The sequence below is a fragment of the Lissotriton helveticus genome, chromosome 10, assembly GCF_964261635.1.
Source record: "Lissotriton helveticus chromosome 10, aLisHel1.1, whole genome shotgun sequence".
NCBI lineage: Eukaryota > Metazoa > Chordata > Amphibia > Caudata > Salamandridae > Lissotriton > Lissotriton helveticus.
The window spans coordinates 716,567,569-716,585,465 of record NC_136071.1 but is presented as its reverse complement, the minus strand read 5'-3'; the positions used below and the strand labels follow the sequence as shown (position 1 = coordinate 716,585,465).

Sequence of the window (17,897 nt, the reverse complement as noted above, 5' to 3'; positions counted from 1 at the left end):
GTTTCCCCACAGGCTCGAGGGCTAATGTGGAAACATTGGTCAAACGTAGCATGTTCCTAGCGTATATGCCATTTAGACTCGCTAATCTTGTATAACAGTCCAGACGTCAGCCGAGTGCTGAGGATCTACATTATAAGTGGAAACTAGCCTGTATATGTTAATCGGACGCTTTGCTTTTTACTGTTGATCTTTTCTGGAGTGAAACGCAATGGTAGTATACCGTTTCTCTCGCCACTGCGATCTCTGTTGCAGTTTGGGCATTTATTTACAAAAAGCTGATGCTGCAGGCTCATGCCTGGCCACCAGTACCTTGATTGTAATTCTTCCAGAGAATCTTTTAGTTTGAGGTGTCCGAGACCCTCGCCCATATGTGCGTCTGCAATTAACAAAGTTCTCCTGTCCATGTTTGGAATTACTCTATCCCCCACTCCAGGGATTCGAGCAAAAGGGACGGCGTTTGCATCGATTATGTATGTATAATTGAGTGGATAGTTGATCGGTAGCGCTGAGCAGTCGCCTTTTGATGACGTTTTCACTGCCAGCACTGTTTCACCGTCAATGTATTTTAATGTACGCTTTTTTCTGACTACGGAAGCCGATTTAGTTGCTGCCGCTGTGGCTGTCTCAGCCAATGAATTCCCTGCAACGTGAACGCCATCACGCTGATGACTCAGTGAGTGTGTCACGTGAGTCTTTGGTAGTTCTTTTTGTAACAGAACTATTTGTTCCCAAAGCAGTTTTTGCTTTATTGTTGCACCTGTGTCATCTTTGTAACCGTTTTGAATCCATGTCTGCAAATCCTTGTTATATGATTTGACGCAGTAATATGAATCGGACACTATAAGTGTCGGGAATTCGCGATCCGCATTATCTAGCGCCATTTTCAATGCTAATATTTCAGTCTGTTGTTCTGAATTAGTTTCTACTGAGTGTGTTTTTGTTAATAGAGGTCTTAGTTTACCTCCGCGCCACACTTCTTTTGTAATCTCACATGTGGGGTTGTATGCTTGTTCTCCCCAAACGGAGGGTTGAGCATGTCCGTCTGTATAGATTACACAAGCGTATTGTCGTAAGGGCAGAATGTCGATTGGCAGAGGGAATGTTCTTTCATATTCTAGATTTTTTAATTCTTCTAGTTCTGGATCAAAGTAGTAGTATACTTTGTCCGTTGTAATTGAATTCACCCATTGTATCCATTCCGGATTCAATGTTGTTGTTGGTAAATTACACGGTGTTGTTAGTGTCTCAAAGGCTGATTCTGCTGTTCTGACTGTGATATGTCTACCGTCAGCTTTATCTTTTTCTCTAGCTATTGCGGTTTGAACTGCATGAACAATGTTTTCTTTAATACTGAACTTCTTTTCTGCCTCTGTGTACAAGTGTGATTTGAATGCAATTGGTACCTTTTCTCCCTCATTAGAGGTCAGGTATGTGAATCCGCATCTTCCTGGGATGACTCGAATCACAAGATTGCGTGTGTTATCACGTGTTTCTAATTTTGTTTTAATTAACATGTCTGTTTGTAAGGATCTCAGAATTTCTGTGTGTATTTGAGTCCAATTGGTTCTTTTAAAATCTGGTTTTATTAGATCATAAAGGGGTTTGACCCTTTCTGCGTAATTTGCAATGTGTGTTCTTCCGAAATTTAGGAAGCCTAGAATTGACTGTAGGTTTTTTAGTGTTCTAGGTGCTTGGAGTACGGCACATTTCTCTAGGAAATTGTCAGCCAGGCTTTTGCCTTCACTTGATAATTCATATCCTAAGAACAGGACTGTCAGATGGGCAATTCTGGATTTTTTAAAGTTGAATTTGTAACCCTCTGCTGCGAACCCAAGTATTATGGTGTTCACTCTCTTCAAGTGAGTATCCAAGTCATCATCTGTTAAGTAAATGTCGTCGACATAAGATAATGCTTCGTCATCATATGTTTGTAGTAATTCTGTTACTCTCGCTGAGAATACCCCTGGGCTGTTCTTGTACCCCTGGGCTAACCGACAGAATTGTTTTTGAGTGCCATTTATTGAGAACGCAGACAAATATCTGCTCTCTGGTGCTATGTTTTGACAAAAGAATCCATTAGAGATGTCTAATGTTGTTTTGTATTTTTTGCGCACTATGTTATTCATTAGTGCAGCACTATGCGAGTTTTGCACTGCAAAAGTTTTGCAACATGAGTTAAGGTGTCGGTAATCCAAAACTAGACGATATGAATTGTCTGGTTTGGAGACCGGAAACAAAGGGTTGTTCATTTGTGAGGTGCAAGTTTCAATCACCCCCTGGTATTCTAGTTGATCTAGGATTTCTTTTACCTGTTTTTTAGCTTCTTGCTTAATTGGGTACTGCCTTTGTGCAGTCGGTTGTGATTTTAACTGGATTTTGTGAGGAGGAGAGTCCTCATCCCATCCTACGTGATTTTTATATAAAGCAGGAGCTTGAGCTACTGCCCACTTTCTAGCAAGTGTGTATTTTTTATGAATTGGGATATGATTTGAGAAGGCAGGCATAATTATTTCTTCGCCATGAGGGCAATCCCTGACAAACTCTGGTGGCCAGTCTTTTTCAGCTAGAAGGATGTCATAGCCCTTGGAGAGATTATGCCAAAATAGTCCCCTTATTTTTCTAGTCTTATCCCCTTCTATACGTAAAGTTATTTCATATATTTTGTGGGGTTTGCTAACTCTGGTGTCTGCAGTTACCACTTGAAGATATTCATTCGTGTCCACTGTCTCCAGATGATTCATAAGGACTTTGCGAGCTATGCTCACTTCTGCTGCGCTGTCTAGCATTGTCTGAGCCCATTCTCCGTTTTTCAGTTGTGTCCTCAGTATTCTCGGCATTGTTAACTATTTTAATGCTGGCTACCTTCTTTTTTGGAAATTGTAATTTCTTTTTTAGATGAGCAGGTTCCTTGTCTTTGGACTTGGCGTGCTCTTCTCTTTGTTCTGATCGTCCTCTTCTTTCCGATTTCTGCGAGGAAGTCTGAAAAGATTGAGAGGGACGTGTATCAATGTCTTGATATCTATCAGGCTTCTTTATATTATCCCTATTTCTAAGGTTATATCTTTTCCCAGAGGGGTCACTTTGGGGTGACCTGTGTCTTTGGTTCGGAGATTTTTCTCTCCGCCGAGGAGACCTTCCTCTGGACTGGAATTTCTTTTCTTTAGGATTGGATTGTTTGTTTCCATCCCAGCTCTTTTTTTGTGATGTTGAATTATTATTAAAAAATATTTTTTCAGGACTTTCAATCAGTTGTGGTTTTACTGGTATTCCACCTAAACTATCTCTACCTAGTTCCTCATAGGATTTTTCTATGATTCTGGCAATTTCAGCTGGTTGGTCTGCTATATCTGTCTCTTTTAACCTCTGGCGGATCGCCACGTTTGCTGCTTCTCCCTTTATTTTGGCTAATAATATAGCTGAGACCTGCTTGAAGTCTTTTAGTAATTTCATACCAAGAGTTAAAGCGGGTTCTGGACCGTATTCGTCTTGAATTTGTTTTAGCACATCTGGTATTACCGAGATGGATGGAACACCATGTGTTTTTGTATAAATGGAAGCAAAGACTGTACCCCAAGTGTCACAGTCCTCCACGTGTGGTGCGATTCCCATTGGAAGACAGATAGTCAGAATCCTGTGTTTTTCTAACGGGGTGGTGTCTGGAAACACCGCCTCTATTTGGGTGATTTTTTGTGCTAGCCAGAATGGTATTTGTTCCCGTTTAGCCGGTACTTTACCTAGGCAGGACTGTATGTTCTGTGGTGTAATTTTATTTGTGTTCCCCTGGTGAGGGGTCAGCTGTGGAATTTTAATTGCTGGTTGAATTGTTGAAGTCCGCACCACATATTGGACTAATTGTCTATGTATTTTTATTAATTGTTTTAGTTGTACTAAAAGATCTGCTGCAGACATTCTTTCGAAGTCTGGATGTGGTGTGTATCCGGCTAGGACCGGCCACGTTGCTCCTGGTCTACCTAAAGGACCGAGCCTGGTGATGTGATTATTGTGTTTTAGGGCGCCATTAAATAAGAGCAGGTGCTCTTGAAATTTAAGTGGTACTTCCACCTCCTCGAAAGGAGTGTACTCATTAGGAGGTTCCTCTGTTTTGTAATAGTGGAAGTACTTTGTTACAGCATTTGCTGCTGGAAAATGTATCCATAAATAGTATACCTCTGTCTGCCGATATTCGTGTGCCTCAATTACGAATATGACTGTGCCACCTCTAGGTGTCAGTCCATTTTCTATAAGTTTTAAGGTTATAGATTTTCTTTTGATGACCGGGATGAGTATTATATCCGGGTCTGTGTCTTGCATAGCAGTATCAGCTGCTGCGAGTTCAGTTGCTATTCTAACTGTCTCTCTTTCATCATCACTGTCTACCATTTTACCGACAGGAAGGTTATTCTGTTTGTTTGCAGATCAGATTTCTTATGGAAACAAAGATTAGATTCACAATATTTTGGAACAGTGTATCCTTCAACGTTGACTAAACCAAGAACCATACATAGGAGTTTCCTCCTGCGAGGTCTGGCGGATATGACCTTTCACCCACTCCAGACGTCTTTGGAGTATTATGGGAAAAAAGGGGTCTGAGTGAGAAAGCACGACTGAGTTACTCTAAATGTCTTACGTTAGTTTTATCGCCTATCCAAACGAGTTGGGCGCCATGTAGTGTAGTTCCTATTATCCCAATAGGCTCTGCGCATTGGAATAATACCTTCAATAGTATAGGCCTAGACCAGACGTTAACTAGGTCTACTACTGTCGATATTAGACTTAAAGTTTTGGGTTTGCCAGCTAGCTCAGAGTTCACTAGAAACTTTCTCGAATAGGCAAGGAGGAGTTGAACCTCCCTGGATAGACAAGAAGGGATTTAGTTTCTGACAACCATAGAACATGACAACTTTGCTCTCCCCTAATCAAGAGTGTATCTCTAGAGTCGTGTGAAAACAAAAGGCAATTTATTTTACTCAGTCAGTACGTGCATTCTTAGTCTCACCAGTTTGTAGAGAAAAGGCAGAGACGGGCGTGTTCAATAAAAGATGTTATTTATTGATCAGTCTCTTTTCTCATACAAGAGAAATGGATCGATATTATTGCAAAACTTATGGTTAAGTAAAGTGCATACATTAAAAGCAGAAGTATAAAATAATACTGTAAAAACATTTATATGGTTTCTAAGCCATATGAAGGTTTAAAATGAATAAAATAGATACATACACATATACATTTGACTAATCGTACTCAACTGGTGTTTCTAACTACGCCTACCCAGTGTACCTGACCTAAGCCTAATACGTGGGCGGGAATAGAAAGTTACAGTTTAAGTTAAGTTTGTTTTGCCAAGTGACTGACTAAAGAATTCTCTGCGAGGGGTTATTCAGTTCTGTACCTGGAATCTAGGATGAATGAGGGATGGTATCTCTCGTCTCTGGTCTCGATATTCCAGGCTGCCTGCGAGGGCTACCCGGAAGCGCCGGTGCTGGATTTCTCGGCAGGAGAAAAGGCAGCGTGTCGTTCTCAGCGCGTCAGGAAGGCGGGGCTGCGCCAGCGGGGTCTGCTCTGCTCTGGGCTTCGGCAAGTCTGGCTGCTCCGATCTCGTCACCACCGCGTGTGTTTGCATAGGGCAATATCGGTAATATTTATACCTTTAAGGTGCCGAGATTGACGTAAGGATGGACATAGATACGTCAATAAGGATGTCATACGACTTGGTCGTTAGCACATTCTTTTGCTGAAGTTCTCGATGAAATCAAAACAATGGCCGCAGGGTTTTTCCCAGGTTGTCATAGGTTTGATTTGTTTTGAGAACTCCGTATGCCTTATCAGGGGCTGGAGGAATATCGCTTGTCTAATTAGATGGCAAGCGTTATGACCTAATCAGATAACACGTTCCTGTGCCGTAGTGTGGCTTTATCAGATAACGGTTCCTGCATCATGGGGGTTTTCTGCATCATGGGATGTCTGCTAGTTAACTTGTTAACCAGAATAGGGTCAGGAATAGGGGGATCGATACAGAACCTATAGGAATACATCACAATGGTGTATCATTGGTCCACAGCTTCTTTAGTAATGGTGTAATGTGCAGGCCACCACAATTACTGGATCTTGTTTGGCAACAGTAATGCCTGTTTAAGGGCTGTTATGTGGGTGGGGGAGTACAATTAGTCAGTGGGGCCCTTCCCCTAATGCCGAGTTCTTTTTATAATCATTGTTAACCGCATCGCTGCGGCGGCATTTCCCGCTGTGCACGGCGGTTTTAAAAAACCCGCGGTTCATGACGAGCTGAGCTCGTCATGAGCGCACAGCAGGTAACGCTCATGACGAGCTGAGCTCGTCATCAGCCTGGAAGGGGTTAAATAGACACAATCTGGTGTGAAAGGCCGCTGTTTGTGTCTGTCCCAAAAGCACTCCCCCCACCTGCTTCACCCTTCCCATGCAGACAAAGGGGCTGCATAGTTTTAGTGTTCCCAAACAATATGCTTCAGGGATGAAAAATGAGCCACCGCCTTGGCACTGCGAAACTGGACATGTCCAACAAATATCTGACTTGTTCTGGTGGCCTACTCTCCATTGTTGCTTCTCTACTGCTTCATAAAACTTTAGTGGCACTCTGCTCACTGGTAGATAAGCTAAATGTCCAGGTAGGAGTCATTCACAAAAACCACTTTATATTTATCAATGTCACATGAGTGATCCCACAAATCAATAGAGTGACCAGAGGGTTTATATCAAAAATATATTCACTTTATTTTTGATTATGCAATTTAGATTTTTTCTATGCACGGAAAAAGTATCAAAAACTGGCAACAGACAGACTAACATAACATGTAAACTAAATGCTAGTCTACATACACCTACAGCAAAATGTGTGGCTACGTACTCTAAACCACAACAAAGTAAATAATTACACATAGAAATTCACAAATCAATTTGCACAGTGAATTATACAGTGTATTGCATGTCAGGTGTTAAGCGTCGACGTTTCGGTCCATGCTGGTCAAGTAGATCCGTCGGACCATCTTCAGGACAAAGACGTTGCACAGCAATGTCTAGTATAAACACAACAATAACAATAATAAACCCTGAGGCACATGGAGACCAATATCCAGCTTAGCACAGACCAACACAAAAAACCAACAAAGTGAAGCCCAATAGCATGTTAACTACTAAAAAACTACTAAAAACCACACCAACTAGAACATTCAACCCATGCAGCCAGTGAGCATGCGGGTTCAGTACTACAAGAGGTGGTATAATTGTGTGACTAATATTCCACATCTCGCCAAATGCGTGTAATCTTCAGTGAAAAACACACCAGGTGAAAGAATAAAAGGGGAAGAAACCTAAGGGATCACTTGGTTAGAGCCTACACTGAGGCTAAACCAAATACCCTCCCAAACATTTGGGGATTGGCCCCCATTGTGGGACACTTCCCTTGTGGTAGCTGCACTGCTTGTGCCACCACTCAGGCCAAAAAAAAAAAGTTGCTGTATTAACGAAAAAACATTTGTATTCAAACATCATTCTAACTGCCTGACCAAAAATGTGGTTTACTGCATTCAATGTCCGTGTGACCTCTATTACATAGGCAAAACATCGCAGGAAATAAGAAAACGGATTACCCAGCATCAATCTCGTATCAGATGTAAAGTTATGACAGCACCACTAGTTGAGCACTTTACTAAACTGTCGCATGCTCCTACTGATATGAAATGGTATGTAATAGAATGTGTAAGAGGCACAAGGAGAAGACCCAATGTCGAAAAACTACTGACACAAAGGGAAAACAAACTGATTTGGTTGTGTGACACAGTCGAAAATGGGCTTAACAGTTTTATTGAATGGCACAATTTGGCCACTTTGACCTGACTGCTTGTGCGCCTGTTTATATTGTTTATATGGATGTAAATGCTATCTGATTATTTATACCTTACTGCTCACTCATGGATATTTCTGCCCTCCTCTCCATCCATCTGTGTAGGAATTACTAGCCCGTGTTGGCTGATCTTTCTAAATTTTCCGATATGTACACGTTTTTTATGTAATTTTTTTATGTAATGTTACACGATGATGGCTATAGCCGGTTGTTCTGCACTTTACTGTTGTTATATGTTTAAGAACTACACTTTATCCCATGGCCTGTGATTAGGCTAAGATGGCCGCCGCCTTAACGGGCCGCGTTGGCGTCACCAGTTTATTTAACCACGTGATGGTTCTGATGTCTGGGCGTCCCGAGTAGTTACCGGTGAACGAGCACGGACTTCGAAGAGCCGGCGCATAGCTGCTGATTAAGTAAGTTTTACACGTCTGCTCCGTTTTGGAGCCCGTTCCGTGTTTCGTATCTTGATATGCCTGATTATGCAGGCGCACACGCTAACGCTTCCCCATGTCATTTGTTTATAGATTACGTGGCGACATTTTGACATGTAAGTTGACTTCTGTTACTTGGCGTACTGGTACATGATTACAGTGGCAGTTGATTACGCTATTACAGGCACTATTTGGGATTAATGTTTTATGTTATATTTTGTTTTTAATTCATATATAGAACGACCTGAGTGGCGTTTTATTTCTCGTGAGTATTACTCAGACCTCGGGATACTAAGTTTACAGTTATAGATACCCCCCTTTTATTCTTTTATTCTTTCACCTGGTGTGTTTTTCACTGAAGATTACACGCATTTGGCGAGATGTGGAATATTAGTCACACAATTATACCACCTCTTGTAGTACTGAACCCGCATGCTCACTGGCTGCATGGGTTGAATGTTCTAGTTGGTGTGGTTTTTAGTAGTTTTTTAGTAGTTAACATGCTATTGGGCTTCACTTTGTTGGTTTTTTGTGTTGGTCTGTGCTAAGCTGGATATTGGTCTCCATGTGCCTCAGGGTTTATTATTGTTATTGTTGTGTTTATACTAGACATTGCTGTGCAACGTCTTTGTCCTGAAGATGGTCCGACGGATCTACTTGACCAGCATGGACCGAAACGTCGACGCTTAACACCTGACATGCAATACACTGTATAATTCACTGTGCAAATTGATTTGTGAATTTCTATGTGTAATTATTTACTTTGTTGTGGTTTAGAGTACGTAGCCACACATTTTGCTGTAGGTGTATGTAGACTAGCATTTAGTTTACATGTTATGTTAGTCTGTCTGTTGCCAGTTTTTGATACTTTTTCCGTGCATAGAAAAAATCTAAATTGCATAATCAAAAATAAAGTGAATATATTTTTGATATAAACCCTCTGGTCACTCTATTGATTTGTGGGATCACTCATGTGACATTGATAAATATAAAGTGGTTTTTGTGAATGACTCCTACCTGGACATTTAGCTTATCTATCTGATATTACCCAGTCCCGGTGGGATTATTGGGTGGCTCTATTCTATATATTGTTACTCTGCTCACTGGCCATTCTGTGAGTGGCCTTGCAGGCTATTTGTTCTGATGGAGGTTTTATGATACTCCTTTCCTTTTGAAGATATGTAGCTACAGAGTTTAGGTGTTATTGTTTAATAGACTCGTCACTGGTGAAACAATAGCGCCTACATTCTCATATAAATTTTACTGAGCTGGGTTGTTGTTGGGGTCAGAAGGACCCCCTTCATGGTAAACAGGTGTATTTATCTGCCCTGAGTGCCAGACTGTGTGTATCTGATATCCTGACTTTCTATTTTTGCCCTGGAGTCTTGCTAATATAGTATCAGTGCAGAGGTCTAGGTCTGATACTCACAGTGAGAGGCCCTAGATGTCTCCTGTGACTTGGAGAGGCACATCAAGAGTTCCCTCATTGGAGACAGAGGGCTATTTCCCCTGTCATAGGGTTTAGCATACAGAGGGGTAGGGGCAGTATAACGTGTCTTAAATATCATTAGTGTGACCAGGCCTTTCTATCTGGATCGCTGGAAGGGATGTCTACTGGGCCAGTTGTGTAAAGCTCTGCTTCTGTGTGCTTACCCAGTGTCTTGAGCTAACATCCAAAGTATGTGTTTTAGTGTTTTGGTGTGTGTGGCGTTTGTGGTACATGCATGGTATGTGAGCAAACCAGAATATTAGAGGAGAGCGGAATCCATTTTGGATGCCCCTGGCCTGGCCTGGCCTTTTCATAAGATGGAACGTGAGGACAGTGCCCCCAAACAGCAGACATGTATACTCAGAGGGCTGCTGTGCAACACGGGCTGGTGTCAGCCTGATGGCAAGTCTTCCAGAGGTGAACAGACATTACCTGAAGTTTGGACCTCTTGCTGGTGTAGTTAGGTGTAGTGCACCTCCCTAAAGCATATAGAACCCTCTCTACCTGCTTGGAGAGAGTGAAGGAGCGTAGACTGGCCAGGAAATAGTTCGGTCCAGTTCATCCCAGGTGGCTGTGGGCATAGATGAGGCAGACTGTTGGAGAATGATTTGAGAGGACTCGGGTGGTTGCAGCTCTCCCAAAGGTCCCAGGAAACAACCGTGATAGCGTCATTGCAAAAGTCAGGTAGGTCTGTGATTTCATGTTGCAAATCAGCCTTGTGGGCTTCATCTGCTATATCCATAATTGGCCATGCAAGGTTGCATCTGCTAAATTCCTGATTGACCCCTGCATGGCTGCATTTGCAGAATCTGTGACATGTCTGTGCAGGGCAAAAACTACCCTAAAGTTGAAGACCTGTTGTGGGCTACACCTGTGGTGCAACTGGCCTCGGCGTGGCGTGATAGCAACAACGAGGGCCCCAAAGAACTATACTACCAATGGGCGAAGCAAGACTGTGACATCTCAGGACTGCTGATCTTAATGCGACTGTGAAGAAGCCAAGGGGGCTCACTAGTATTTGGGACTGCATCCCGGTCGAATGAACTTCATAAAAGCCTGCCGGTTGACTGCTGCTGTCACAAGTCTATGGGTGCACCATCCCAGCAACGGGCGGCATGAGATTGACCCTGCTGAGACTGACTAATCCAAAGAAAGGAGTCGGAGACTTAAGATTGAATACATGAGTGCATTGGGGTGGCTTAACAGCAATTGTGCTATATTCATGTTACTTGTGTTTACCCCTAGAGAGAGAGAGGGGGGAACCCAAAACCAGGGAAGAGAACCTGGGGCAGTGAGTAAAGAGGGAGCAGGATAAGTGCATGCCCTGGCAAAGTAGCATCTAGAGATACTAAATTCATTTGATTATTGCAGTGTGTAGTATTGAGTGCCACTGTGTGATCAGAGTACTTTCTTTCTTGCAAAGATAAGCACTGGGCTGGAAATCTGCTTTATTGGGTCTCTTCATTGTCAAGCTTTGAACTGTTAATGTTAATGTTAAGTTGCATTTATAAAGCGCTAATCACCAAAGGTCTCTAAGCGCTGCATCATGGATCAGACAGACCCTAGTTCTTTCACGCGGCTGAACTCAACATGGAACCGTGTAAGCATGGCCAAACGCCTCCGTGTAAAGCATCGTCTTGAGTCTCCTCCGGAACAGAAGCAATCTTGGCTTCCTTACGCATACCATCCAGTAGCTTGTTCCAAATCTGGGGGATGGAGACTGAAAAGGACCGGCCTCCAAAAGTGGCCCTATTGAAGCGAGGGCAAGCAAGAAGGCTAGCCTATGATGAACGAAGGTGATGTCCAGGCTCATTGGGCTGCAAGCGATCTTTAATGTATTTGGGTGATTCACTAAACAGGGATTTATGTGCAATGCACAGACCCTTGAAGCTTACCCTTTGTTTAATAGGTAACCAGTGCAACTGATGCAACAGGGGGGTGGCATGCGCTCTTCGAGGCAATTTATAGATCAGCCTCGCTGCATCATTCATGACCACTTGGAGTTTCCCCAGAAGTTTACCTTAGTTTTTGATATGGTATTATTACCCTGGTTCTCATGGTTATTGGGTCGACCCGGTATATTGTTCCAGCTCTGAACTTGAGCCTCCCCACATTCACTTCCTGAGAAGCATGTGACTTCTCAGCCTTGCTACCTTGAGAGTCAAATGCATAAAGGGTTGTACTTGGCCCTGTTTGCAGTGCCATCGTATGGCGGACCCCACGATGCAAACAATCTCAGACCCCATGGTTTTGCCCCAATAGCCCTTGCTTGCCTCGTGGTCACCGAAATGGGTTCTGACAGTTGCCTTTTAGGGTTTGACTCGAGTTAGTTGATGGGGGTGGGGCGTGGGGTGGAGTTAACGGGTAGGCCTAGGGTGAGGCACGACGGTTTGGAGTTCTGGACTTTTTGGTTCCGTCCAGAGGTGTCAGGGACAACACCCGAAGACCCCGGAGTTCAACCTGTCTTGGTACACAAACAAACAGAAACACGGGCTTCTCGATGGTGGCGTCAAAGACCAAAGGTTTATTACTGCAGGGACACAGAAGTCACAGAAACTACACATGGGCAGTATCTAGGAGCCTGTTCGATTTGTACAAAGAGGATTGCTCCTTATATACTAAATATTGGGCTTCAGGCAAATTCTTTACATGTTACCACAGTTCTAAACATTCGTGTCTTAAACAATAAATATTTGGCGTTGCACAGGAATCGTCAACAGTATCTGATGTCAAAACATTACGAATGAGGGGTTCCCACTAGTCCATCATACTCCCATGTCAATTCTTCATTCAAGACCCGGACCGCCTCATCGTAAATTTCGTTACCTCCCCCTAATAAAGGCCCAGAAGGAAAGGAGCAGAGCCAGGTGTGGAAGATAGAAAGACAGGATAAGAAATGTTTGTGGGTCGTAAATGGGCACGGTTACCAGCTTCGGCCGCCTAATCATGATCAGGCCAACGAACACAGGAACCAGTATAGCAGGACTGGCCTCAGGCTGGGGAGGCAGTTCTTGCCGGGTCATGCTGCTACAGTGTTGCTGGCCTAAGGTGCACGTGTCACTAGCAAGGTGAATCGCCGGTTAAAGCCTACGTGTCCTTTAATAAGAAAGAGATCATTGCGTGTCCATTGACTATGTAAGGGCAAGGAAAACAAAATGGCTTCCGTGATCTAAGATGGATGCCATGGGTAAATCACAAATGTGTTGGTAACAGGAGTGCTCTTGCTCGTAGCATAGCGAAAACACCAGGATATACTAAATGGATCATTTGCGGTTCACTGCTACCAAAATTATGTATTTACGACACGGTTATGAACACGAGTAAAATCGCCACGGAACCTCAGACCCTCCTTTTGCCCTTACGTAGGCAATTACTTAGTCTATATCAGAGTCAGAGTCTAATTCTATGCTCATTAGGTCAGTGACATGTTGTTGCGTCATCATCCTGTCTCGTGCTTTTTCTCCAAATGCAGGTGGTTTTCTGAAACAGGTTGCAGCACAGAGGCTACACAGAGCGGGACCGCATTGGATAATAAGACAGCATGAGAACAGAAATACTAGGATGACACCAATGACCATCAGAACCTTCCATCCCCACGCTGATACCAGAGTCCAAAACCACTCCATGAAGGACCAGTTTCCCTTGTCTACGTGTATGGAGTCGGAAATCTTATGTAGCTTAGAGATTGCTTCATAGACTGTTGGAGCATTATTTGGAATAAAGACACAGCAGCTCGATTGGATCATTCTGCATACCCCACCTCGATCTGCAAGTATTACGTCTAGAACCATACGGTTCTGCAACGTCATGAGACGATCCGCCTGAAGCTCAGCTGTTAAGTTACTAAGGGCACCAGCAGTTTCTGTAATAGTAGATTCAACTACTCGTGTTAGTTGACGTAGATTTCTACTATTGGCCATAGGCCCCCAAAACGGAAGAAAACCTTTGAAGAAGTCTCCAGCTTCTTGACCAGCGGTATCTTCCTTGCTGAAGACACCTCTTGCTACTCTGGTTTTGTGATAATCTGAAGAAGCAGTGTATGTCGGAGGTAACAATCGAGCAATATAACATGAACCTGAAAAGTCAGCAGGCAGCCATGTATATGCTCTGTCCTGACAAATGAAGTAGGTACCCCTAGCAGTCAGAAAGGCAGGGGAGGAGTCAGACGGAAATACGTAAGTCTCAACGCACTCACTGCTCCCTAGCTGAGCTCTCGGATTTCTCCCATTTCCTTGCAAACAGACCTGACCTCGGTGAGGCACGACCCAAACTGAAGTGGAGCTTTTACGCTTGCTTTCTCCCAAACCAAGGCGGTACTCTGTAGAGTTCCAAGTCAAATACACCAGCAATTCATCTCTAGGATAAGACGGAGTATTATTGACGTCTTTAATCATATCAATAATTCCCTGGACTAAAGCTTTGTTGGCTGAGTTGTATTTAGTGGACCGTGGTGGACGCGGAGGATAGGTCTCAAGGGCATATGAAAAAATGGTCTGAAAGGCCTGAAATGATCCATTATAGCTAAAAGGCAAGACTAGATAGGGAATGCCTTTATCCATAGTGTGAGGTATCAAACCACACACCCAGCAGTCTGTAGTATTAACTATCAGTTGGTGTTGATGCAAGAGCTGTACAAATGTATTGTTCATAAATTCTGAGCGTCGAGCTTGTTCGTGTTCAGGAAATGAGTGAAAAGAATGCATAGAAGAAACCGTAGAAGTAGCAGGATCAAGGGAAGGTACTGTAGTTACTGGCATAGAAATCAAATGTACACCAAAGACGATTCCACCCACCAGCGTTATTAAAACAATTAAAAATGTAACTGCACATTGCATTAGAAAGCATTTGCTGTGTAGTATTCTGTTCAGTCTATTTCTGCGAGCATAAATTACATTTTCTCGTTGTAGCTCAGGAAGCTCCATCTTCTACGACCGTTCGCGACCACTGATGATGTGTACGTAGATGAAAATGCCTCTATCAGCCCTGGGAGTTCCCAGAACTAACAGAAAGATCGACCTTGTGTCAGACCCCTGCAGATTCAACTAGGCACACAGCCACGACCCTACGGCTACCCAGACGGCAAGGCAATTTTTAAAACAAAAAGAAACAATACATGGTATTAGCAAACTTCCTGGCTGGAGGCAATGTATAGCAAATTCAAATCTGAAAATAGGCAGTTTCCTGCTTTATTTGTCCATATTGCGGGAACGTAAGTTGTATCTCAGTTTTGCAGGAGCTGTCTGATCTGGGAACAATGTATTTTCAGCTGACGTTGCAATGTTGACGTTCGCAGATGACAAATGTTCTTTTGGTGCAGAAAGCAAATGTTCAGGGTTCAAAAGAGCAGTTTCAGGAGGAGAGTCAGAATTTGGTGAATCCGTGATCAGTTCTGCATCGCTGAAAGGTATGAACCTGGGGACTTGTTCCGTTTCAGAGGCACCGATTCCTTTCTTTACCCAGTTGTCGTAAGGAAGTGGCAGAGGCACACGTTTAGCGTGTGTTGTATGGATCCAATTTCTTCTTCCGGCCACACGAATAGCAGTTCTCGTTGCTAGCAGGACTTGGAACGGGCCAATAAATCTGGGCTGAAGATTTTTCGTTCTTGCAAAATTTCGGATGACCACCTGATCACCCGGTTTCAGTTGATGGCCTGGACTCTCCGGTGGCTTTGGCAATGCATCGAAAACCTGTTGGTGAATAAGACTCAATTTAGCAGTCAAGTCGAAAAGGTAATCAATTAACATTGGGTATTCCAGCTGTTTAAATTCTTTCGGTCTAGGTACCCCGCAAACATTTGCAGGACGACCGAAAACTATTTCGTAGGGACTAAGCCCTACTCTAGAATGTACAGTTGCTCTTGTTGATAGCAAAGCCAAAGGCAATGCGTCTGGCCAGGACAAACCCGTGGATGCTTGTATCTTAGCGAGTTTCAGTTTAAGGGTGCCATTGTAACCCTCGACTAAACCCGCGGACTGGGGATGATTCGCACTATGAAATTTCTGTCTAATCCCTAGGCCGGCACACACACTCTGCATAACTTTCCCTACGAACTCACTTCCGTTGTCTGACCATACAATCCGTGGCATTCCGTATCTGGGGAAGTATTCTTTAAGAAGAATTTTGGCAGTGGATAAGGCAGTATTGTCCTTCAGTGGGTATGCTTCGATCCATCTGGAGAAAGCACAAACTACCACTAGGACGTATTTCAGGTTATTACAACGATCCATGTGAATGAAGTCTAGCTGGATCACTTCAAAGGGGCAGGAAGGAGGAGCGAAATGACCTGCAGGTGTGGGGATTCCCTTGCCAGGATTATGCATCAAGCATACCATACAATTTCTCACCACTCTCTCTGCACACTTACTAATCCCGTCATTCTTCCAGACCGGAGCCAACATCTTACAAATCCCTTTTGAACTGATGTGCGCTGTTCCATGTGCCATCGTCACTACTGCAAGCACATACGCATCAGGCAACATCCAACGCTGTTGTTCCGACAAGTCAATCCAACACCCACTCGAGTCCAATTTACCCGTGCTCTCTTTCCATGCAAGTTTTTCCTCCTCAGTCGCCTCTTTCTGAATTTCCTTCACGCTTTCCACTGTGTCTTCACACATTCCAGACTCAGAAATCCATCTTGCAGACGTTGCAACATACATTCTACTCATCATATTTCTAGCTGTCTGTTTTGCGATCTCATCAGCAAAAGCATTTCCACGACCAACATTATCCGTGATTGCTTTATGAGCACTGCATTTCACAATCGCAACTTCAGTCGGTAAGGTTAGAGATTCCAACAAGTCATTAACTAGCTGACCATGTTGAATCTTAGTCCCATGGGACGTAATGAAACCTCTTTCTTTCCACAAACGACCAAAACTATGGGCCACGCCGAACGCGTACTGACTATCTGTGAACACATTCACTCTCTTTCCCTTAGCTAAAACGCACGCTCTTGTTAGCGCGATCAATTCTGCAGCCTGGGCAGAATTCTGACTCACTCTTGCAGTCTCCACAATCGTACTCAAAGTTGTTACTGCATAAGCAGCAGTCACATCACCATTCTCCAATTTGAAGCAAGACCCGTCAACATACAACGTGCCATCTGGTTCTGTTAATGGAGTGTCCTTCAGATCGATTCGTCCTTTTGTTTCTTCCTCAGTTTTGAAACAACAGTCGTGTGGTTCGGAATCACTCGACTCTTGACTAGTCGGCAACAATGTTGCTGGATTCAATACATTGCATCTTTTGATCTGAATATGACTAGCTAACAGTGTCAGTTCATAACCTGATAATCTAGCACTGGTAAGGTGTTGCGTCTTGGTTCGGTTCATGAGTGTATCCACAGCATGCGGAACCATAACTACTAACATGTTGTTCATTACTAAACCAGCAGATTGTCGAATGGAGGCTGCAGCTGCGACTGTAGCTCTCAAGCAGCTAGGCAATGCTCTGGCTACCGGATCTAACGTTGATGAAAAATACGCACAAGGGCGTTGTTTATCACCGAATTTCTGCGTCAAAACACTCAATGCACAACCTTCTCTCTCGTGGACATAGAGCGTAAATGGCTTACTGTAGTCGGGTGTACCCAATACAGGTGCTGAACACAGTGCATTCCGTAACTCAGAAAAACTCTGCTGACATTCAGCAGACCATGGTACCGGACTCGGGACACCTTTCCCAGTCAAGGCTACCAATGGTTTTGCTAGAAGAGAAAAATTTGGGATCCATTGCCTACAATATGAGGTAATACCTAAAAAGGCACGTACTTCTCTCTGCGTGCTAGGAACATTCATCTGTGTAATTGCTTTTATTCTCTCTGGGGTCAACTTCCTTCCCTCCTTTGACAAGAGATGACCTAGGTAGGTCACTTCTTGGCAGCAGTATTGCATTTTTGAAGGTGACACCTTGTGATTCAAATCTGACAAGTGATGCAATAAAGAAATCGTAGCTGTTTTGCAAGTTTCCTTGTCATCGGCAGCCACTAGAAGATCATCGACATACTGTACTAAAGCAGAACCACGAGGAAGTACGAAGGAATCTAACTGGCTTTTTAATGCTTGACTGTAAATGGATGGGCTTTCACAATAACCTT

General features: G+C 43.5%; 1 protein-coding gene across 1 annotated transcript in view; it reads right to left on the bottom strand.

Annotated features, from left to right (window-relative positions):
* LOC144784090 (uncharacterized) overlaps positions 1-17,897 on the bottom strand; it is a 42,328-nt gene that overhangs the window by 8,905 nt on the left and 15,526 nt on the right. The window contains exon 2 of the mRNA XM_078662773.1: positions 11,820-11,952. Coding sequence (XP_078518899.1) covers positions 11,820-11,952 — 133 coding nt within the window. The remainder of the gene's footprint in view (positions 1-11,819; positions 11,953-17,897) is intronic.